The 23863-nt window shown below is 38.8% G+C and overlaps 1 protein-coding gene across 20 annotated transcripts in view; it reads right to left on the bottom strand.

Moving 5' to 3' along the window:
- Window positions 1–23863, bottom strand: part of PARD3 (par-3 family cell polarity regulator) — a 668338-nt gene that overhangs the window by 133440 nt on the left and 511035 nt on the right. For all 20 annotated transcript variants that reach the window (XM_058681495.1, XM_058681510.1, XM_058681501.1 and 17 more), the window contains one exon: window positions 23465–23707. In XM_058681495.1, coding sequence (XP_058537478.1) covers window positions 23465–23707 — 243 coding nt within the window. The remainder of the gene's footprint in view (window positions 1–23464; window positions 23708–23863) is intronic.

The following is a 23863-nucleotide window of genomic DNA, read 5'->3' as shown; positions in this document are numbered from 1 at the left end:
ACCCTAGAAAGTTTGGACTTGATTCTGCAGTGAGTCTTTTTGAGCAGGAGCAATGCCACCCAAATTAGACTTTAGGAAGGTGACAGGACAGGACTGTGTAAGACAGATCACAGATCATTGAGAGGGGCATGGAAATGTAAGTGCTGCTACTTCACTATACCCGACAACGGAACTTGAGTAAGGATAATGAAATAAGCGGGGACGAATTGGTTAGACAGACAGTATAGAAACAGAATCAATAAAACCTCATCACTAGATATGGGGATGAAGGAAAGGGGTGGGGAAGAGCACAGGAGGTACGGAGGATGATGGTAAAAATGGCAGAGAAAGAGGGAACACCGTGGTGACTATGGTTTTGATGACACAGATGACACTAGATCTGTTAACTGTTGAGTTTGTGCTACTGTCAGGATATGCAGAGAGGCATGTAGGAAGTAGGGCTGGTACTCAGAAACAGATCAACTCCACTTCCAATGACCTTGGGAATCCACTACATAAAAGTGACAGCTGAAGGCATGATAGGAAGAAAACTGGATCAGAGAGTAGGTACTTGAGAATTACAACATGTTGGGGATAAAAGAACTACCCCCAAAGGGGGTGGTCAACAACATGTCATGTCAACAACAAAGACATAAATTAGAGCATATGAGACAAAGGAAGAGCATCCTGTTAAATCCAATGTGAACACCTTTCCAAGATGGTGTGGAGGAGTGGTCATCAATACTAAACATTTCAGAAAGAACAAGTAGGAGAAAGACTACACTATGGTCTCCAGGTTTGGCAATTTGGTCATTTGCAAAGAGTCTTAATCAAGTGGGACTGAAGCCAACTGTGAGTGGTTTAGAAGTAGGACTGACATGAGTAGAATGAAGATACTCTCGGAAGAAAAATTTTTTAAATATGTTTTAAGAATTTCTTGGGGCTCCTGGGTGGCTCAGTTGGCTAAGTGTCAAACTTCTGCTCAGGCCTTAATCTCATGGTTCCTGAGTTCAAGTCCCACATTGGCTCTTGCGCTGACAGCTCAGAGCCTGGAGCTTACTTCAGATTCTGTGTCTCCCTCTCTCCTTGCCCCTGTCCCGCTCTCTCTCTCTCTCTCTCTCAAAAATAAATAAAACACTAAAAAATTAAAAAAAAAGAATTTCCATTTCTGGGGGTGCCTGGGTAGCTCAGTTGGTTGTGTCTGACTTTTGATTTCAGCTCAGATCATGATCTCAGGGTTCATGAGTTCGAGCCCCACATCAGGCTTTGTGCTGACAGTGTGGAGTTTGCTTGGGATATTCTTTCTCTTTTCTCTCTGCCCCTCCCTACCCCTCTCTCTTTCTCTCAAAATAAATGCATAAACTTAAAAAAATAAAGAATTTCCATCTCTGGAAATAAGAGTATAAGTGGTGTAGAGTTACCTTCTTATTTTAAGCAACTGGAAACAACTATTTTCAGAAACTGGGGATCACAAAGACTAGAACTAGAACTAGAACTGTTTTTAAGAAAAGGAAACAAGTGAGGTGAGCCCTACCCAGCCTCTCTGTCTGGCAGCCATTCCCACACTACAGTGCAGGGAGAGGAAAACAAATTGTACTGTAGTCACACAGACAGAATATTGAATTGGGGGAGGCTAAGGTGGTCAGAATTTGTGGGACAGATTTTCTGAGAAGAGAGATCTATGCCGAGAAAGAGCTGCAGAAATCTGCTTGAGAACACCAAACTGTGCATGTGTCAGGTAAAACCCACAAGCCCAGACAGGAACAACTTCTGTGAAAAAAATAATTCCCAGTAAGATAAACAATTTTGAGCTCGCTCTCTCTTTTTTTAATGTGTGTTGTTGTTGTTGGTGTTGTTGTTGTTTACTTTGAGAGAGCATGACTGGGGAAGGAGTGGGGCACTGGGGGGGAGAAGAGAGAATCCCAAGCAGTCTTCATGCTCAGCATGGAGCCCAACGCAGGGCTTGATCCCACGACCATGAGATTATGACCTGAACTGAAATCAAGCATCAGATGCTTAACCAACGGAGCCATCTAGGCACCCTTTAGGTATTGGGAGAGTTTTCTCCAGCTGAAGGAAGAGACCTCATGGCATACCTTGTCTGAACACACTGAGTAGTCAGTCAAGAAGGGCCACATCTTGGAAATCAGGCTAAATTAGGCCTCAGCAAGAAGGCTACTTTGGACACAGCCTAAAAGAGATTTTAAAGCAACCTAAAAACAAGAAACAATCAGCAAGTAATTTAACTGCCTGCCAGGAGATCCAACACTCTTAAAAAATAGAACAAATCCAGCCCTCAATATAATAAAACTCAACATGTCCAACAACTGATTAAAAAAAATTATTAGACGTAAAAGGAGGAAAAGGTGACTTACAACCAGGAGAATAATCAGTCAATAGAAACAGATCCAGAATATATAGTGATGGTGGAGTTAGAGGAAAAAAGGGCTTTTCAGAAGCTAATTTAAATATAATGCGTATGCTCAAGGACATAAAGGAAAGCACAAACACTATGAGGAGAAAAATGAAAGATGGAAATCTTTTGATGGTACCAAGGAAGCTAGGGATACAATGAATACCTAAGAATGGATTAGGTGAGAAGACCATCTGATACTGTTATTTCATTGCTGTACACAGCAATGACTCAGAATGATTTGTACACTGAGCCTTTTATACAAATGAGAAAAGCACAAAGCCATCCTATTTAAAACATCATGTTACTGCTGAGTATGACTCAACTCCCCTGTTTTACGTTCTTCAAGGGTTAGAAGACCATTCAAAGCCTGTAACCATGTATCCACAATCAACTGATTTAGGGTAGTTTTATAACATTTTTAGGCACCCCTCAACCACACAGAATACATTCTTTTCTAGACCATTTCACATACTCATTGCCTACAGTGCTTTGATGCAACAAATTTCCAGTGACTGGTGAATGATAATCTGCACTCTATCTTTTAAGAAGGGTGTTTATATCACTAAGAGCTTGGAAAATGGATCAGTTCAAAATAAAACATTTTGCTAACAACTTTCATGGTTCACTGGCAGAGAAAAGAAGGCTTATTAGCTTGGCACTCTAGATATGGCCTTGTCCATATGGTAAAAAACATACCAGATTTTTAAAAAGTCAATCAAACCATTCTGGTCTAGCTATTAAAATAAACAGCATGGTCAATAAAACTGGTTGTGTTATTTAAATCCGTCTGTTATTCTCCCAAAAGACTAGGAGAGCATTACCATCAGAGATTGGATCTGTATTTCTCTTTTAGCCCCAATAGCTTCTAACACGGATCATGATGCTTGGTTATGAAGAACATATTTTCTAAATATAAAAACCGGGACACAGCTGACATATGGTCTAACAATGGGACAAAAAATTTAAAATACAGATGAATTTAACGAGGCCCACAGAGGTTAAATAACTTGCCAAACATCCGAGTAAGTGGCAGAGCCAAGACCTGAATCTAGAGCCACACGGGTCTGCTACATCACCCTGCTGCACTTGCTCATGCCTGCTTTCACATGGCGAACAAAGGCTGAAAAGCAGGACAGGCAGGCTGAGAAGATCACGAAGATAAAGTCCAGTAAAGAGACACTGTACATTCTATCTTCAGGCTTCGTCCCAGAATCTTGAACAGTCTCATACGCAAAGAATAGAATTCTTGAAATACACATCCTCACACCAAGCAAGTCATGTTAACGTTAATATGTAAGGATAAAAAGTATTTGATGGAAAGAGTTATCAACAAACATTCCAAAGGTAAGCAAAGGGTAAGGAATAGCTCTGGGTAAACAAGGATTAATAATTTTTCATGGGGGCTAAAATCTCCTAATACATACGCATTCTTTTAATTAATTCTCCATAAGTAGATAGATATTTAAAGATCAATTGGTAGCTCATTAATTTTTTACAAATATTTCTGGATAAAAATCAATCTGGGACACAAGGAAAGTCAGCATTAAGTTTTCTGGGAAATATTAAAAAGGGAAGGTCCCAATCCAATGAAAATATTTATAATTCTGTACACATATACATTTTACCAAATTTTTAAGTGCACAAGTTTTTATTTCTTAACATTTAGCAATTTTTGCTCAGTATGCAAACTGTTACAGATCGTGAAAGTTAATAATATGTTACTTTACACAACATTGCTTAATGTTGCTATAGAAGACAAAATATACTATTTCATAATTAATCTGAAAAAAATGAAAGTACCTATCCATCTACTTAGTTTTTTCATTGCTAGCATTAGCTTGTCAGAATCTGTTTGTGCTAGGCATGTTTCAATGTTTTAGGTTAGTTACTTCCAAAAAACCTAGGACCTATCTATGCATTTAAGAAGAGGTACTTGGAATTTGGGGTTTTAAGAGGTTCCAATCAGATTCCCATGCTCTGTGTGAGCTGTGTCTAACTGTGATCAGTCACATACAGTCAATGAACAATTTAAGAAGAAAGAAGGGCTCTTTTCTGCACATGTATCATATTCACATGAGGGCCCATCTCTTAGTTTCACTGTATCAGAGTGGTGCTCCCTAGGTGGCAGCACAGAAGCCTGGGACAGTGCCACTACCTGAAGACATAAGCACTCTGAGCATCTGAGGACAAGTGCAAGTCTGCCTCTAAAGCAACCAGAGAAATGTTTTGAAAATAAGGTATATGCACAGATTGTGATCTCATCTGCTGAGTATGCCACACACAGGATTCTTTGTTCTTTCAAATTGATGGCATAGTCTAAGAATGTGTCCAAATTATTTACTTCCTGACTTTTGCATATGATAAATCAGTCCTTGGTCTCAGAACATAACAGAAACAGAAGAGAAAATTTGCACATTATTATCAGCTGTTCAAATGATGAAAGAAAACTGTCTAAAAACATGTGTGTTCACATGCGTGCACGTGAGTGTGTGCACGTATGGCACTCCACAGCCTAGAACTCTTAGCTTTAAGTACAGTTAAAAAAAAAAAGTGGGAACAATTAGCAGCCTTGTGAAGAATGTTGGAAACATCTTAACAGTGTCTCAGAGATGAAAGAGTATAATACAGAATGAGAAAAAGAGGGAAAGTTAAATTATGTCTGCAGTCATAATGAATCAAAGCCCAGAAGGAGGTCTGCAAATCAGCGGGTTCTAATGAAATATTAAGGTAAGTGATTATTGATGAAAAATGAATAAGCCTTTTTGATTTCGGCAACCTTTAAATCACACCTAGCTAATTAAAACAACTCAAACGCATTCATTTATTCCTTGATGGGCATTTAGCTATCCTTGGATATAATGAGACCTCATTTTGTGAGGTATGTGTGTAGCTAATCCCAGGTAAATGGACAAAATGTGCCAGAAAAAAACATATCATAAAGGAAAAAAATCTATCCCCTTCTCATATCTGATTGATCGTTTCCAAGCTGGGAATAAAAAAAAAAAATAAAATAAATCACAAGGGACATTTCCTGTTTACCATAAATAAAACATCAGTAATATTCTCTACTACATATTTATTAACACTGAACCTTATTTTAATTAATTATCATATAATGAATACAAGACATTTATAATACTAATATTATGCAATTACACAGTAGTTTTTATTTAAATGTATCACAGAGCTATTTAAAATGGCCTTATCATGCCACCCCACATTCCAGGAAGAAAACAGTAAGTAGCCTCTGCAAAGGGAGGGGGATAGAATCACCCATGGGTTGCATCACAAGCTATAGGAGAATCTGACTGCAGCCCCAGGCCTGTGCCGTCTTCATTCATGTTCTCAAATACCATAACCCTCGTTTACTTTAGTCTCCTGCTTTGGAAATGAATTTGTGGCTCTTCAAGTTAAACACTGCACCACATTAGTGTAGATTAAGTTGCTTCCTAATTACAGAAATCAATCAAATGTCCGCAGCAATGCACATTTCAGCACCAGCGTGTAATGCAAAAAGCTGCAGACATCAATGGTACCATCAGAATAAAAAGTTGAGAAGCCTACAATAAATTTTTACGCACAAAAGACGCTTAAAAAATACAGAAGCATCATATATCATGCTCACACAAAACAATTTGTGCAGCAAACTTTTTAGCTTCTAAATGTCCTTAGAAATCAAGAATAGATGATGACGGTGTTGGCCGGTAGTGGCAGTAGCATAATAATGATGATGTTGGTGACAGTAATAATAACTGCAACACGCACTTACTGGACTTTTTCTCTGCGCAGGCAGTGTTCAAAGTGCCTCGCATGTAGTCATTCATTTAATCCTCACACACATATACAGAAAAACCCCAATGGGGTAAGTGCTATAATCATCCCCATTTTACAGGTGCAAAAAGGGAGGCACAGAAGGTTAACTGGCAGAGCTGGTGGCAGAACTTGACCTGGCCTGAACCATACCTAGGTCGTATCTACCTTAGTGTATCATACTGCATAGTATCGTATCACATCACCTCTCTCTCTCAAAATTATGTAAGCTGTAGCAAACCTGTCAGAATTATGGATCTAGCATAAGCAAAGTGACTTTATTTAAATTTTTTTTTTCAACATTTTTTATTTATTTTTGGGACAGAGAGAGACAGAGCATGAACGGGGGAGGGGCAGAGAGAGAGGGAGACACAGAATCGGAAACAGGCTCCAGGCTCCGAGCCATCAGCCCAGAGCCTGACGCGGGGCTCGAACTCACCGACCGCGAGATCGTGACCTGGCTGAAGTCGGACGCTTAACCGACTGCGCCACCCAGGCGCCCCGCAAAGTGACTTTAACAATTAAAATGTTTAACTACATTGTCCCAAAAGAAATTCCACACTTCTTTCCTAAAGCAGGCCCTCTCGACTCGGCATACAGTTTACAGTTTTCCTTCTCATACGCCACGTCCCACAAAGTGCCTCTGCTGTGCTGATGAGGAGTGTGGTTTTATTCATTCATTCATTCAACGTATTTGAATGGCTGTGTGCCAGGCCTTGGAATACAGCCATGCACAAAATAGACAAAGAATCCCACCTGAAAGCAGAATGTCATGCTAGTTGTTAGAGATCGATGACAAACAGCATTTTTAGCGTATGCCTATGCCCTATCATAACATCATAAGCACTAGTAAGAAAAATAAAGCAGAGAAGGTAATTAGGAAGTACAGGCAAGGAGGGGAGAGCGTGGCAATTTTAAATTATTTGTATTTCCTCATATTAGCCACCTTTAGTCACTGCTGGTGGCACTGCCTGGTCCCAGCCCCCAGCCACAGCTGCTGCGGTGACAGAGCCAGGATCCCTCAGACGCAGCTGAGCCCCTCACAGGTGAGTGCTCCTGAGTGTGGCATTCCACACAGAAGCACCTGTGACTCACTGCAGCGCCTCCGATGCCCCAGAATTTGCCTGGAATGGTAAACCAACTTGTTGTCAACAGGCCTGGCTTCCTTGCCCTGACTAAATGTCTTCCCAGATGTCTGGTTGGTAGTAAAAGTTCAAGCACGAAGGCCACGTGGGAAAACTCACCCTGGTGGCCATATGCGAGTATGGAGAGTCCAGGAAGCACTCAAAAAAGACATCAGCCCATGAGAAAGGGTGACGCCTGGTCCTGTGTGCCTGTCATTTCACTTGTAAACGTTTTCAAGAATGCGCTAGATGTAAAAGTGGGGACGTGATGCTCTTATGCAATTGCTGTAAAGGATGTCCCGGTAAAAACCCAGAGTACCTGCCCTTCAGCCAGCACATCATTTCAGTTATGAGTGAGACTGTAAACCCCTCGGTCAGCAGGAATAACACTACACCTCCATCCAGTTTGCCCTAATCTATCTAGTATAAAAGCTGAAGATCTTATGGAAAGACCAAGGGAACTCAAAGATGTGCTAATCTTTTAATTTTTTTTAACATTTATTTATTATTGAGAGACAGAAAGAGACAGAGCATGAGTAGGGGAGGGGCCGAGAGATGGGGAGACACAGAATCCGAAGCAGGCTCCAAGCTCTGAGCTGTTAGCACAGAGCCCGACATGGGGCTCGAACTCACAAACCGCAAGATCATGACCTGAGCTGAAGTCGGACGCTTAACCGATGGAGCCACCCAGGTGCCCCAAAAATGTGCTAATCTTTAAAAGAAACAAGGGTAGCACATTTTTGGATCATCTATTTCAAGGATGGATTACTGGGGCTTTCCCAGATGCAAATAAAATTCCTTAAAAATAATATCAGAAGGAAAATATTGACTAAATCATGACTTCACGAGATCTGCCAGTGTTTCTGAACTGGTCTAGCAAGGTACTCGAGGTCTAGTAGGTGCTCAGCAGATACTGCAAGGGACTAGTGATCCCATCTCCCGAGATGGTCCAGAAAAGTCTAAAAGCCAGGCGATATAGCAAACCACAAGCCAGTCACAGTAAAGAATGGCCAAAACAAGAATTTTTAGATTCTTCAAATGTTTAAAGAGATACTATATGAAAGGCATATTCTCGCAAATCTATTTTGGATCCATAAGGTCAGTATCACCAACCACAGCTCCCACTCATCGCACCTGAATCCTGGACCCACGCTCGAAGAAATGACTAGGTCACAACCTAACAGGGGCAGAGCATAACCTTGTTATCCTGTAAGGCCTTAAGGCCCTACCTAATTGAGGGTTCATGACACCAAGGGCATGCTTTACTTGCTGAAATCTATAAACATTTCCAAAGAATCAGATCAGAGAGAAAAGCCACAACAATTCTGCCAGTGGCTTTTTTTAAAATGTTTATTTATTTATTTTGAGAGACAGAGACAGAGAGAGACAGAGAGCGAGTGCAGGGGAGGGGCAGAGAGAGAGAGAGAGAGAGAGAGAGAGAGGGAAAGAGAATCCCAAGCAGGCTCCACGCTGTCAGCACAGAGCGCAATGTGGGGCTCGATCTCACAAACCAAGAGATCATGACCTGAGCTGAAATCAAGAGTTCGTCGCTTAACCAACTGAGACACCCAGGTGCCCCTGCCAGGGGCTTTTAGGGGCAGAAGGTATTAAAGAGTTTACACAGTAAATGTTGACCATTTTTATTATTTACCAGGAGTATATATATAAATTTAGCACCTTAACTACACTGTCAGTCAAAACTATATATACACACACACACACATATACACACACATATATATTTTAAATATATATATTATTTATCAAAATCTTACAAAATTTTCTATTCATTTACTTTTATATTTTTATTTACCTTTATATTTTTATGTAGAATATATAGGCTCTGACCCACTTAGAATGCAACACAAGCACACCACCTCTTAGAAGCCCTAATTTAGTCTATCTCCTCAGCATCCCATTTAATTCATAGCACTCTATGTGCAACATATTGTGTGCAGTCTGTCAGGTGACACCGAATGGGAGGAACCTGGGAGGTAAATTACAAATGTCTGTATCTCAAACATTTCCACAATTCTCAGCACCCAGGGGCCCCCAGAATAACTGCTGGGGAGGGGCATGAACAGCCACAGAAGTGTAAGATGAATATGGACAAAATCTTTGGGCTTGTTCAAAGAGTTCAAGCCCTTGAATATTTCACAAGGCTGAAGCATACAAACAAAAGGAAAAAAGGAAATGGAAGAAAAAGAGAATAATTAGAAATAAGTATTTATCCTCAGCTTTAGTTTCTGTTAAAAATAGGGTGATTTTTAAAAGTTATGCTAATGCAGCTTGCAAAACCCAAAACAAAACTCTTCTGTACCAGAATTATAATTATACAGAATTTAAGTCATTTTAGTGGATCCTCCCTTCCCCCACAGGCCACATGAGGACTTTGTGAAATTTAGAGAAAACCCTCATTCCTCAAGTCGCTGACTGCCAACTGCCAGAAAATCACCATAATTGTCCACGTCCATAATCACTACTTTGATGGTACTTCTAGGAATTGCATAGTCCCTAATTCGTACAACTGATACCCTGTGTCCCACAGTACCCCCTAATTCTACTTGCATTTCTCCCATCCCCTCCTCAATCATGTTTAAGAACTCTAAGTGACATTAGACTTAAAACATTAGACTTTAGATTTGGAGTGAAAATTTTACTTTACCATTTCTCTGCCTAAGTGCCTGATGCACATCCAATTTATTACATAACCTTCCAAAGACTAAGCAACTATTGCTATTCAAACTTTGTACCTGGTATTAAATGACCTATTAAGTAGCAAAGCAGAGACCAGAAAAGAGGCAAAAGATACCTGTTACTTGGTTGTTATGCAGATTTATTTGGGAGGAACCGTATTCCAGTCATGATAATCAGTAAGTTCTGGAATGACAAACTTTTCCTTTTAAGTCACATTTTTCTTCATGAAAGACAAAAATATACTTTTATTTTTTTAAATATATTTCAAGGACACCTGGGTAGTTCAGGCAGCTAAGCATCCAAATCTTGACTTAAGCTCAGGTCATGATCTCACAGTTCCTGAGTTCAAACTCTGCATCACGCTTCACACTGTCAGTGCAGAGCCTGCTTGGGATTCTCACTCTCCTCTCTCTGCCCCTGACTCTTAAAATAAATAAACTTATATTAATTAATTTATTAATATACAATTCCAGAATTATATGAAACCAACATGAAACTATAGCAGTATTTTTTGTTGATGGGTGGTTTACAATTATGTTGGATACCACTATTAAAAACCTTTGCAAATCTATAAAGGTATTTATCTTTTCACTATTAAATTTTTTTCCATACAAATTTATAGTAGAAGTGAGATTTTAGGGGGACTTATTTGAAGGGAATTTAGAATAATCATTTTCTATTCTGATTGTGTTTAAATCAGCAAATGAATCTCATCTAAACAAAATTTAGGCAAATTTGATTTATTTGATTTTAGAATTTAAAAACTCCACGGTAAAGTTTACCTAAAACTGTTAGTCCTTCATCTGAGTTGTTGGATGTGCTTTAAAGTTCAAAGTATGGTATCTTTGAACACACTCTTTAATTCAGACTTCATCCTATTTCCTCTATTCGGATTGACATTACTCGTCACTTCTAAGTCACTACATTTTAGTCTGAATTCATGCACACCCAGGAAGTCCTACAGACTCTTGAAGGTAGTATTCATTTCATTTATATAACCTGAGTTTTTGTTACGAGCTGGGTTCAGTGGCCTGCTGGTGTTTCCTCTGACCCATGTGCAGTTGGGCACCAACCCTGGGAAGGTTAACATCACCTGAGGCTGGGCTAAGCAAACCTCTCTAAAGGGCAACCAAGAATTTCAGTTAAAACAAGGGTAAGAAAATTCAGGCTAAGATTAGTTTTTTTGCCCAATGATATCTGTTCAACTTTTAAAATTATAGCAAATTTTTAAAAATGCTAAACTGAAAAGCACCCGCCATCCTGAGACGTCACCAAAAGGAATTACGAACGAGACACTTACCAAAGTATTTTCTGTTGAGAACAAAAGTTTTCAAAGCAATGTATTCCTAAGGATTCAATCATGTAACCCCTGTACAGTCTATTAGGTAGGACTAATAATAAAAGACATAAACTGATACAGAAAATTTAGTTTTAAAAATATTTGTATTACAGAAATGTATATAATATACACTCATCATTGATTCATTCAATGAACATTTATTGAGTCCTTTATATGCAGTTTCAAATATATATTCAAGTAATTACTACACATTCATAGACCATATGAATTATCTACTTATTTTCTGTTCTGTAACAATACAGTTAAGTTTAGAATTTCCACATTTCCATATATTCATCTATGTTAGTGGAAGACACTAAGGATTTCCCAAACACTTCCTTGGGTGGAAAATACAACCAACACATTTTTTTTTTTTTTTTAGGTTTTATTTATATAAGTAACTTTTACACCCAATGTGGGGCTCAAGCTCACGACTCTGAGATCGAGTCACATGCTCTTCTGACTGAGCCAGTCAAGCACCCCCAACAAACATATTTTTCAATCAACTCCTGCTGCTGCCTAAATTACACAAAATCAACCAATGAAGAACTAATGGAAAGAGAGGAATGAAGCAGCAAATAGAGACTAATCAAACACTTATCCACGTTGAGAGCTGGGGGTGCCTGAGGAAAAGCTCTAGAACATCTGGGAAGTTAATTTAAAAATGGCTTTTGGATTCAGGCCTTGATAAAGTCTTCCAAAAAGTTGAAAATGCATCTCACAACAGGGCTCCACATAAATCCTCATGAATTTGTATTAATAGTTGACTGATATTCCATCACTGTTCAGGAGCAAGAAAGAAAATAATACCAATCTAAGACCACTCTACACCAGTAAGATTGGTACTTGAATCCATGGGTTTTGACTGTCTACAGGACAGGAGAGCCAGGTGGTTGGGACAAAATAAAAAGATGAGTTATCATGCCAAGTTGCATTTAAAGCAGGATTTGAAGCTTCTGTTAGAAGGCTAAAATCAAATGAAATACCAAACAGCTCAAGCAGATTTTGACCACAGTGTGGCTAGCTCGTCATCAAAGACACAAAAGTTCAGTGCCTTGTGAAGGGAAAGACATTAAAACAAAAGCAAACACACTGTGCTGGAAGATTATTTGTTCGATAACTACCAAGGTCTAACATAGTTTTCCCTTATCCTCATATTTCTGCAGAATATTTAAACTTTCTCTAAGGCTAAAATAAATATATAAATAAACAACCCCCATTACACATTACTTCTACAAACAAATTGTGGTTTCAGGCAATGTTAATCAACAAAAAGAATTAAACAAGAAGTCTTTAAAATTAGCCATGACCTTATTTATGGCTTCATTAGTTTCAAGATTTCATTTGTTGGGTTGTTTATGTCACCTCAGCCTTTAATTTAATTGCTGCATCTCTAACTATATTAGAATAGCTTAATGAATGGTGATTGCTTGTTTTTACCCACCAAAATTTCACATTTGCAGAACATAGAACAACCAAAGAACCATTTAATTCACCCATGTATTTCATGAAGTTAGGTTTATACTTTTAGCAGATCTTCTGTTAGAAAAGTCAGATGTGAACCAGTATGACACAGTCTGATGTAATTAGGAATGAGGCTGAAATGGGAGGTCTTAGAGGTCCATAGACACCATGCCGAGGGCTCAGACGCATCATGGGGACAATGAACAGCAATAAAATAATTTTAACCAAGGGAATGAGATGTCAGCTCTTTATTTTACATAGAAAACTCCAGGTATTGGGAAAAGCAGGGATTTGAGGAGAATAAGACTGGAGTGGAAGCAGGGAGATGAGTTAGCAGACTCAGAGAAAAGATGTGGAATTATTTGGAATGTAAAATTGGTAGGCCTTGGTCACTGAATGGGGGGAAGGGCAAGGAGGCTGGCTGCGAAAGAATGGTTTATGTGTTGAGGAAATATATGGATGGTGATGATATTCTTTGAGATTAGGCCCATGAAACTAGAAGAGGTGAATTTGGTTTTGGATAGGTTGGGTTTAGATGCTTGAGAGACACAGGAAGATCTGCTCCTAGCTGGTAGTTAGCTCCAAGGATCCGGGGCTTAAAGGAGAGGACTGGGCTAGTGCAGATTATCCATCACCAGTCCCATGCAGTAGTTAAAACTCTATCCCAAAGAACCACATAGGGAATAGCAGTGGTCCAGAGCTACTTCCATTAGCAGGCAAGGAGAAGAGAATCTTAAGATAAAAAGAGAAACGGAGGCAAACCATTAAGAGACTCTTAAATATAGAGAACAAACTGAGGGTGCTGGAGGAGTGTTGTGTGGGGGGATGGGCTAATAAGGAGGGCACTTGTTGGGACAGGCACTAGGTATTATATGTAAGTGATGAATCACTAAATTCTACTCCTGAAATCATTATTACACTATACATTAACTAACTTGGGTTAAAATAAAATTAAAAAAAATAAAGATATTCTGTCTTCTTGAGCACAGACAGTAATGTCTCTTACATTGGCTGTAGCAATGTTATTCTAGACATGTCTCCTGAGGCAAGGGAAATAAAAGCAAAAATAAACTATTGGGACTACATCAAGATAAAAAGTTTCTGCACAGTGAAGAAAACAATCAAAAAAACTAAAAGACAACCCATAGAATGGGAGATGATATTTGCAAATGACATCCGATAAAGGGTTGGTACCTAAAATATATAAAGAACTTTTACAACTCAACACCCCAAAAATAATCTGATTAAAAATGGGCAGAATATATGAACAGACATTTCCCCAAAGAAGATATCATGATGGCCAACAGATGAGAAGATGCTCATCATCACTCATCACCAGGGAAATTCAAATCAAAACTACAATGAGATATCACCTCACACCAGTCAGAAAGGCCAAAATCAACAACACAAGAAACAACACAAGATGTGGAGAAAGGGCAACCCTCTTACACTGTTGGTGGGAATGCAAACTGGTACAGTTACTCTAGAAAACTGTAAGGAGGTTCTTCAAAAAGTTAAAAATAGAACTACCCTACGATCCAGTAATTTCACTACTGAGTATTTACCTTCAAAATACAGAAACGTTAATTCAAAAGGATATATGCACCCCTGAGTTTATTACAGCATTATTTACAATAACCAGATTTTTAAAGCAGTCCAAAAGCCCAATAGATGAATGGATAAAGAAGATGTGATATATATACAAAATGGAATATTATTCAGCCATAAAAAAGAATGAAAGCTTGCCATTTGCAATGACATGGATGTAGCTACAGTGTGTAATGCTGAGCTAAATAAGTCAGTCAGAGAAAGACAAATACCATGTGATTTCACTCATATGTGGAATTTAAGAAAAAAAAAATACACAAAGGATAAAAGAGACAAAACCAAGAGACAAAACCAATTCTCTTAAGTACAGAGAATACACTGATGGTTACCAGCAAGGAGATGGGTGGGGGATGGGTGAAACAGCTGATGGGGATTAAGAGTACACTTATCATGATGAGCACCATGTAATGTACAGAATTGTTGAATCAGTATATTGTACACCTGAAACTAATATAACACTGTGTTAACTACACTGGAATTAAAATTAAAGGCTAAAAAAAAAGAAAAGAAAAGAAAAAGAAAGGAAGGAAGTCAGAAAGGAAGAAAAAAGCCAGAGAGGAAGTAGGAAGCAAGAGGTAGTAGTACGATACACAGAAACTCAGAGGACAGAGTTCCAGGAATGCCACCGAGTGATCCCAAGTGGAAAGAAGAGGAGTGTTTATTGGCTCTAGGAGGCCATTAGGAAACTATAATTATATTGTAGTTCTGGAGGTCAGAAGTCCGAATGAGATGGGTTTCACTGGGCTAAAATCAAGGTGTCAGCAGTGTTATGTTCCTTTTGGAGTCTCTAGGGGAGACTGTTTCTTGCCTTTTCTAGCTCCTAGAATCCACTTGCTTTCCTTGTCTGGTGGCCCCTTCCTGTCTTCAAAGCCAGCAGCACAGCATCTTCAGATCTCTCTGACTCTCCTGCCCCCTCCTTTCACTTATAAAAACTCTTATGATTCTATTGAGCCCATTGGGATAATCTGGGAAAATCTCCCCACTTTATGATCCTTAACTCAATCAGATCTGCAATGTTCTTTTTGCTGTACAGAGCAACACATTCAGAGGTTCCAGGAATTAGGGCATGGGCATCATGGAGGGGGAGGGTAGACTGCACTGTCTACCACATGAAATGCATGTGGTAAAGAAATGTGGGAAGGAAGACACAGCAGTCTATATCAAATCTAGATTAATCTTTCAAGAAGTTTGGATTAGAAGTGAAGAGGAAAAATAGGGCGGAAAATAGCTAGAGGGTAAAAAAGGATTTTTTTTTTTTAACAGCATGATGAAGATATCTGCATGTTAACCCACTGTGTGGGAGAGTGAGCGGAGAGGCACAGGCTGAAGAAGGGGCTGAGGAGGACCGATGGAGCAGGCTCCTTGCAGGGTAGGGTTGGGGCTGGAAGAAGGAGAGTGACCTACAACAAGCAGGGAGAGAGAAGGAGCCTGGGCTTGGATGGAGGTATGTGGTAGTTTTGGACAGGAGAGGCATGTTGAAGGGAACAACAAAGTTTGGGACATTTCCTGAGGTGAATGGAGCTGGCCAAGGTCAGAAATGGATAGCTTACGGGCCCTGAGAAGGGGCCACGGTAGAGCACATTAATTAGCAATGGCACCAACATGCAAAACTCATGATGACAGGAAGATTTACCACCTTTGAGCACTGCTTTCTCACATTTCAAGAAAAGCAAAGGTGAATAATACAAAGTAAATGTAAGTAAATAAAGTGGTATTGACTTTCTGAAGAGCAAATACAACTTTGTTATGTGACCCAACATTTTAAAAAGAGCACGTGTTTAATAACTACCTATATCTAAGAAAATTCATTTTGTTCTATGTTTGTCAGACTTCCCTTTTGACACAACTGGATTTCAGTTTTAATGGGGGAAAAAAAACAAGTTCACAAAGGTCTTTTCTTTTAAAATCCACATTTTCTTTTTAGTGGTAAAAATGCATGCAAAAAGCATATGATTATGGTATTTATGTTTCCATTAAGGTGTCCTGAACAAGCTGGGGGAGTCTAGCCTGCTATTTCCCTGCTATTTAGATTTACAGCAGCACAGTACCTATTTTATTTCAATTATACTTGAGGACAATGCACTCTTGGTGGCAAGTGATTACATGGTGACAGTCAGCAAATGCCCATTAGAGCTGCCTTTCTGTGGAGTTTTAACTACAGATTCCAGCATCTGGATATAAAAGTATGAATTGCCTGGTGTCCTCAAGTAAATAAAAATACTATTGACCAGCATTTCATCATTTCTTTATTAGAATTCAAAGCATACTAAACTTTTAAATAGGAGTTGTTGAACTCCCATGAAACTTTTCGTGTCGAGAAACCCTGATTAAAGTTTATGAATATCACACCTGTAAGCTGACCTTTTAAATAAAATGACTATTTAACCATAGGTTAACAATGGACATGAATGATTGCCAAGATACAGTGGTGCCCATGGGGTGTGTCGGTGGCTCAGTCAGTTAAGCATCCAACTCTTGCTCTTGGCTTGGGTCATGATCTCAGGGTCTTGAGATCCCTGCTTGGGATTTTCTTTCTCCTTCTCTCTCTGCCCATTCCCTGCTCATGTGTACACACACATGCACGCACGCTCTCCCTCAAAATAAATAAATAGACATTTTTTTAAAAAGCTGTGCCCAATACAGAAATTATAAATTAGTTCACAGCTTTACTGTTAATAGACCTTAATATACTAACTTATATTAGAGTTCTAATTTCGTTTTATTTGTTTGTTTTCATTAGCTCAAGAAAAGTGCTTTCCAGGGGTGCCTGGGTGGCTCAGTCAGTTGAGCATCCAACTTCAACTCAGGTCATGATCTCGCAGTTTGTGAGTCCGAGACCCCTGTCGGGCTCTGTGCTGACAGCTCAGAGCCTGGAGCCTGCTTCAAGTTCTGTGTGTGTGTGTCTCTCTCTCTGCCCCTCCCCTGCTCACACTGTGTCTCTCTCTCTCAAAAATAAATAAACATAAAAAAAAAAAATAGTGCTTTCCAAAGGGTGAATGGACTAATGGTTGCTTTACAGTCAACTGAGGTGCTTGTTGAAAATCTGGGTTCTTAGCCCTCAACCAGACCTACTGACTCCAAATATCTATGAAGGGAGGGCCACAAAACCGGATTTGTGAGAAGCATTCCAGGTTGTTTGTATACATGCTGAAATGTGAAAAATCACTGTTCTAGAATGCAGTCTGTGACAGTTCTTAAGATCATGATTCCTGCCTGCCTGCCTTGCCTGAAGATACCTTAGTGTAAGTAAAAATGCTAACATTTTAGACAAGGTTTTAGAAATTCAAGCCTCCACATCTCCATGGAGCTTTGCAAGCTTGGAATCAGCAAGAATTTCATGAAAGGAGAACACAAAGAACTTCAAGGAATTCCAGGAAAGTGCAAAATGAAGTCCTTCAAACTGTCAAAGGGCTGAAATCAGTTGAGAGATCACATTCTTACAGGACTATCCCCTGACTTACTCTCAAATAAGCCATTTTATAGTACCCAGCACTTATAAGTACTTATATTGAAGAAGGACTCATTCAGCAATGGCTTATACTGAACCCAGGAAGTCCTAATTTAAGGAGAAACTGTTCATGATGTGATGTATGGAGAATACTTAGAGACCAAGCTACTCAATGACTAACGTGGTATCAGCAGAGGTACGTGCACACACTTTTGCATGTGTGTTACGTATAAGGAATAAAACCTAGGTCAATTCATTTCAGTGTCATTCTTTGCTTGTTCCTGCAACCAGGAGGGGATACTGTGCTTTCCTGAGGAAACGCCCATTTCCTAAAAGCAATAGCAACATTAAACATTTAAATAGGGCTTACAGTAGAATAGGCACAGTGCTAAGTGCTTTATATGCATTAACAGACTTAGTCCTCCATAAGCCTGGTAAAGTAAGTGTCATTATTATCCCCACTTTACAGATGAGGAAAATGAAGCATAGAGTTTATACAGCTGATGGTAGATGAACCAGAACCAAACTTGGGCAGTGTGCCCCATAGTTCAGGCTCTTATATGTTACATTCTACCACCTCCTACTCTATAGTAGGATTGTTGATAAAGGTTAGGAGTTGCCAGGAGATAATGGTGTATCAGAGTGAAGAAGGATGTCTGCCAGCAGACATTTGATTGATAACGTTTATTTAAGTAGAGGCTAAATAAAATGAAAAGTAGAAGGGCTAATTGAGCATCAGTGGAAACTTTTGCCCACTACTTATTTTCACAAAGTACTGTGGAAATGAATTGACCAGGGTATAGTTCTCCAATAGATAGCCTTGATCTAAGGGTGATCACTCCCTTTGGGCTCTTGTGTGTAACTTACTAGACTCAGAATGCTATTTGGCTCCATGAAACAGAACCTTGATGGAGGGTGACTTAAATGAGGGGCTCAGTTATACAGGTGACAAAGAGGGTGGGTATGCTAGGACTAGAACAGTGTTTCAAGGGGCCAGGTTGCGTCTCTCTTCCTCCACATGGCCATCATCCTCAAGACGGTTAGATCAACCCCACTTTGGAGCGTTCATTCAAGTTCTAGGCAGGAAGAAGGGAAAATGGCAAAGGGAAAAAGCTGAGTTGACTCCACTTTTTTCCAAAAAAACAAAAAACAAAAAACAAAAAAACAAAAAACTGCTTTATAAAAAGTTCCAGCTTAGATCCACTTCGAACTCATTTGCCAGAATGTCACATGATTACCTTTCACTGCAAAGGAGCCTGGGAAATTGAATTCTTATCTGGGCACACTGCCAGCCTGAACAAAATTGGGATTCTATTAAGTAAAGAGGAGGGGAAGAATAGGTATTGGTGAGGCAGGTAGAATGTCTTCCACAGTGGAGAGAAATGTATCAGAAAGCACTGGATCGGACTCTCAAGTACTCTAGCCAGCTGAAGATACAATGACCAACAGGAAATACAATCTTGCCAAAGAAATAAAGCATCATGAATCATTTACATGGCTAAATCTTTGAGACCCCTGGTTATAATCAGGATAAAATGTAACTACACCACTGTTTTTGTGATTTTAAGCCTTGTTATTCATATAAAAGAGAAGGGGGTGGGGGTTGGCTTCTCTTTAGCAGCAATCCAATATGAAAAGGGCATTAATAAAAGGCATTCATAAAAAGTAGTAAAAATGACACTGTAACCAACACATATAGTCAGATGATAGTTCATGTGTGAATCAAATTAAACAGGCATAGAAATATTTCCAGATGTAGTATGAAGGTACCTTGTAAAAGAAGCATTTTATAAATAATATGTGGAAGTTGAAAAAATATCCTATTTTGTCATCAAATTCACAGCATTTAATGAATTATCCCTGGCTATTTCCATGCAGAACTATCAGATCCACATTTCTGACTATAGGATCAAAACAAAATGATTAAGCAATGAAACTCAGAATACTGCTTTCTTACTAAACAATCAAAATCCCAGAAATACACGCAGGCTACACTTCAGATTGTCGACTGACTACTATACTCCCACAAAATCCAAAAATTTGAATAGTAAAGTTGCACCGGTTCACCAATTGGATATTTTGGTGAAATCCAGTGAACTGATGGGAGTTTCTTTATTGGCTATATTCTTTGTACAGGAAATACACTCTGAAGAGTTTCAAGTTTTATGATTTCATTCAAATGATTATTTTTAAGTTAATATAATCATTTCTAGATCGCCTTATAAGTGTATTATTTCACTGTCTGGATTTAAGTCAACAAACGTGAAGGCAACAAGAGATGGTTTTTTCACTGTCTCAAATTACTGATACTTAAAAGAAGGTTGGACTTCAGGCGTAATTGATTCAATGATGCACCATACAGGCCAAAGGTAGCTGGGTACACACACACATAAGAACTGCAGAAATTTTGCTGAGAAAAGAGACAGGGGAATGGAGTCAGCCCTGGGCTTGTGGGGGTAGACAAGCAAACCCAAATGAACTTGCCATGGAGCAGCCACGACCGTATTAATGATTTGTGCAAGAGTTTAGATTTTAAAACACATTATTGGCCACATTAAATTAGTGTTGTTCATTTGAATGTAATGGTTTTGCTGTTTTGTTTGTATTTAATTTGTAAAGATGTTTGGTTTTATAGTTGTATAATGGCTGTAAACAGAAGGAGTTTAGTCCTATTTTATTTTTATACATATTTAAGTAACATTATAATCAAAACTATTTAATTCTGTACTGCAGAATGAAGAGATTGTCCTTTAAAAAGAGTCTCTATATTACTCAAGTCTGGGAAACACTTTTAAACCACTTTATTTCTGACAGAAAAAGACAATGCAGGTGATACCATTATTTCCAAGCCAAATTCATATTCTGTGACTGGTTGGTAAAGATGTACTTTACAGGTGCAGTAAGTCCCAAGTTCTTGTATTACTAATATAATTTCATAATGGTGTTTGATGGACATCTTGTCCACTGCAAAAATAAGAATTGCAGAAAACTAAAAAGTTTCTGTGATCCTTTTTAAAGAAAAAAATAAGTATATCTCTCCTGAGTTGGCAGTGCCTTAGAAATCCTCTAGTCCAATCACCATTTGGGGGCACAGATGCAGAGAACTTAAGGTCCCCAGTGGTACACAGCTGTCAAGGCCATGCATGAGTGAGGCCGAGAGGGGCTTTTGAATATAGTGATATCTATGATGTGATTTCTGAACTGTTCACTGTCTGGTCTGACTCATCCCCAAGACAAAGCCTCCTCTGAAATGTTTTGCCAAGAGGCTTTTTGTTTTTGTTTTTTTAAGTTTATTTAGTGATTTTGAGAGAGAAAGTGAGAATGTGTGTATCAGTGGGGAAGGCACAGAGAGAGAGGGAGAGAGAGAATCCTAAGCAGGTTCTGTGCTGTCAGCATGAAGCCCTATGCAGGGCTCAAACTCATGAATCTTGAGATCATGACCTGAGCAGAAAACAAGAGTTGGACACTTAACCAAATGAGCCACCCAGGTGTATCCCAGTGGCTTTTTGATGGAAATTAGTGAGGAGGCTGAGTTTTAGTGTGGGGTCAGCACGGTGCAGAGCCGAGACCACAGGCCGGGATGCTGAAGCACAGTAGCAAATGGTGCTCTGAGCACATAAGCCCTTTTGAAAATTTGCAGACATCTTCAGGGGAGATTTAGACTCTTGCAGGGCACTGGGTTTCAGACTGGGATTTAAACAATCGCTTCCGGCCCTCAGGGACTGGAGAGATCCCTCCTGACTCCCATCTTCCATGGCAGGTGGGACTCCAAAGCCATGTGAACAAACCACTATAAGAACATCCCCTACTTTACCAGATTTTTAAACTAGATGCAGAAGCTGTTGGGAATGATTCATATTTTTATCAATGATCAATACAACATTAATTTTCTTTCAGTTCTTTCGAAAGTTACCAATAAGCAATGCCAGTGTTTCTGCTGCCCTTTCTCCCAAGAAAACACACTCGATGGGACATTCATGGCCTTCAAGTGTGATCTGACTTTTTACACACAGCTTTTACAAGTACAGCAAAAAACAAGTAAGAGATTTCTTAAGAAAATGTTACTGTTACTGATAATGAACTTATTCTTTGAGTCTTGACACATCAATGTTAGTTAACAAGCACTTTGAATCTTCAAAGTGACCACACCAATGTGGTTTAAATAAACCATAACCTATGTTAACTTATATTACTTACTCATCAGGGTCAACATCAAATAGATTTTCATAAAACAATGAAGAAAACTTAAAATCCAGCCAAAAGAAAGAAGAGAGAGAGAAGAAAGAAAGAAAGAAAGAAAGAAAGAAAGAAAGAAAGAAAGAAAGAAAACAAAAATAATCTGACTAGATAGAGTTTTACCTTAACGTCTGCTTCCCCTTTTGCTACTCTTTAAAATGCTTCCTTCTGGGTTTGCCGGAAGCTTACCTGTTATGTTTGCAAACCTCTATTAAAAATAGCTGGAAGTAAATAACTAAAACATAGGCTGCTTGCAAAATGTAGCAGCAAGATAACACGTGTGTGCTACAGATGAAATAATTCCAACTCCTCTGCAGTTTTGCAGAGGTCTGTAAAGTGCAGTACCAGAGACCAGTGGCACAGCATCGGACCAGAAAACTTTGTAGAAATGCAAATTTTAGGCACTACTCCATTCCAGGTCTACTGAATCAAAAGTCTGGGGAAGGGTTAAGCAATCTGTGTTTGAAGAAGCCCTCCAGGTCGTTCTGATGCAGGCTAACTCTTGAGAACCACACCTTTTAAGTGAAACCTATTTTGAATGTTCAAAGCCTAGCTCCCCTGGAAAGCAATGATTATAAGAAACTATTATAATGCATGATGAGATTAGCTATTGTTTATGACAATAACAGGCATATGTTTCAGTTAAAAATGAATGATAATTATTTTCTTCATGAATTAAACTTTATAAGGTGTTTGACTATACAAACGGAGAGGCAGAAAAATAGGTTTTTTAAATGTTTCAGAATTTGAAATAATATATAGCCATTAATAAAAATATAGTCAGTTAAATTCTGAAATAAATATGTAGCCGTTAATTGAAAGTCAACATTTCATTCCTCTGTGCTATACTAATATACATAATCACACCTATGGTCTGCGGCTATTAACAAGCAATTTGAAGACTGACTATATTAAACATCTCATTCACTAATTCTTTCATAATAGAAAATCATGTTACCAAAAAAAAAAAAAAATAGGTCCTTTAAATCATAAGTCAAACAAATCACGGCATTCCCCATCTGTTTAATTACCATAACTAGAGGTGCTGTTAGCAACAAAAGGAAATTCAGAATTACAAAGTAAAGGTTAGTTCTCCAGTCTGAGACCATTTTAAGAACAAGATGAAATATGTTGGAATCATTAGAAAAGCTGTCAAAACCTCTGCTCCTCTTTCCATTAGGCTTTGATTTGTGTAAACTCAATACTTTTAGACACAACGGCTTTCTAAAGGCCATTAATAAAAGGCAGCCGTGGTTTGAGAATTGATGAACAATCTACTCCCTTGTCAAAAACTATATAAAAGTTGATTTGGAAGCAATACCTTGATTGCTCCTGCAGCCTACCTGTCTACAGACGAAGGTTTGGAATTCCGTGGCTTCTTCACTTGGGCATACAGAGTATCCATCATATGCCCTTCTCTTGGGCTCTGGGGTCTGGTGTTGAGAGCCACCGAGCCTTCATAGGAAGACATTCCCCCATACAGCAACTCATCAGTACAACCCAATGTCCGATGAAAATCTTGGATTTCAGCATAGTCACGCTCTCGAGCTTGTCGCTCTCTAAATTCACGAGTTTTGGCTTGAATCCTGTAAAATTAGAACCAAGTTGAAACAAGAGAAACTATGTCTTTTCTAAGAACTGTATATACAGAAATATTCATCAAAATAGGTCATAAAATATATTTTATTTCATGCAGCTATAAGAAGATTGATGGTATAAACAATGTTATATACATTTTGGAT

The sequence above is a fragment of the Neofelis nebulosa genome, chromosome 8 (genome assembly GCF_028018385.1).
Source record: "Neofelis nebulosa isolate mNeoNeb1 chromosome 8, mNeoNeb1.pri, whole genome shotgun sequence".
NCBI classification, from domain to species: domain Eukaryota; kingdom Metazoa; phylum Chordata; class Mammalia; order Carnivora; family Felidae; genus Neofelis; species Neofelis nebulosa.
The sequence above is the reverse complement of the archived record's forward strand: the minus strand, read 5'-3'. Positions and strand labels throughout refer to the sequence as shown.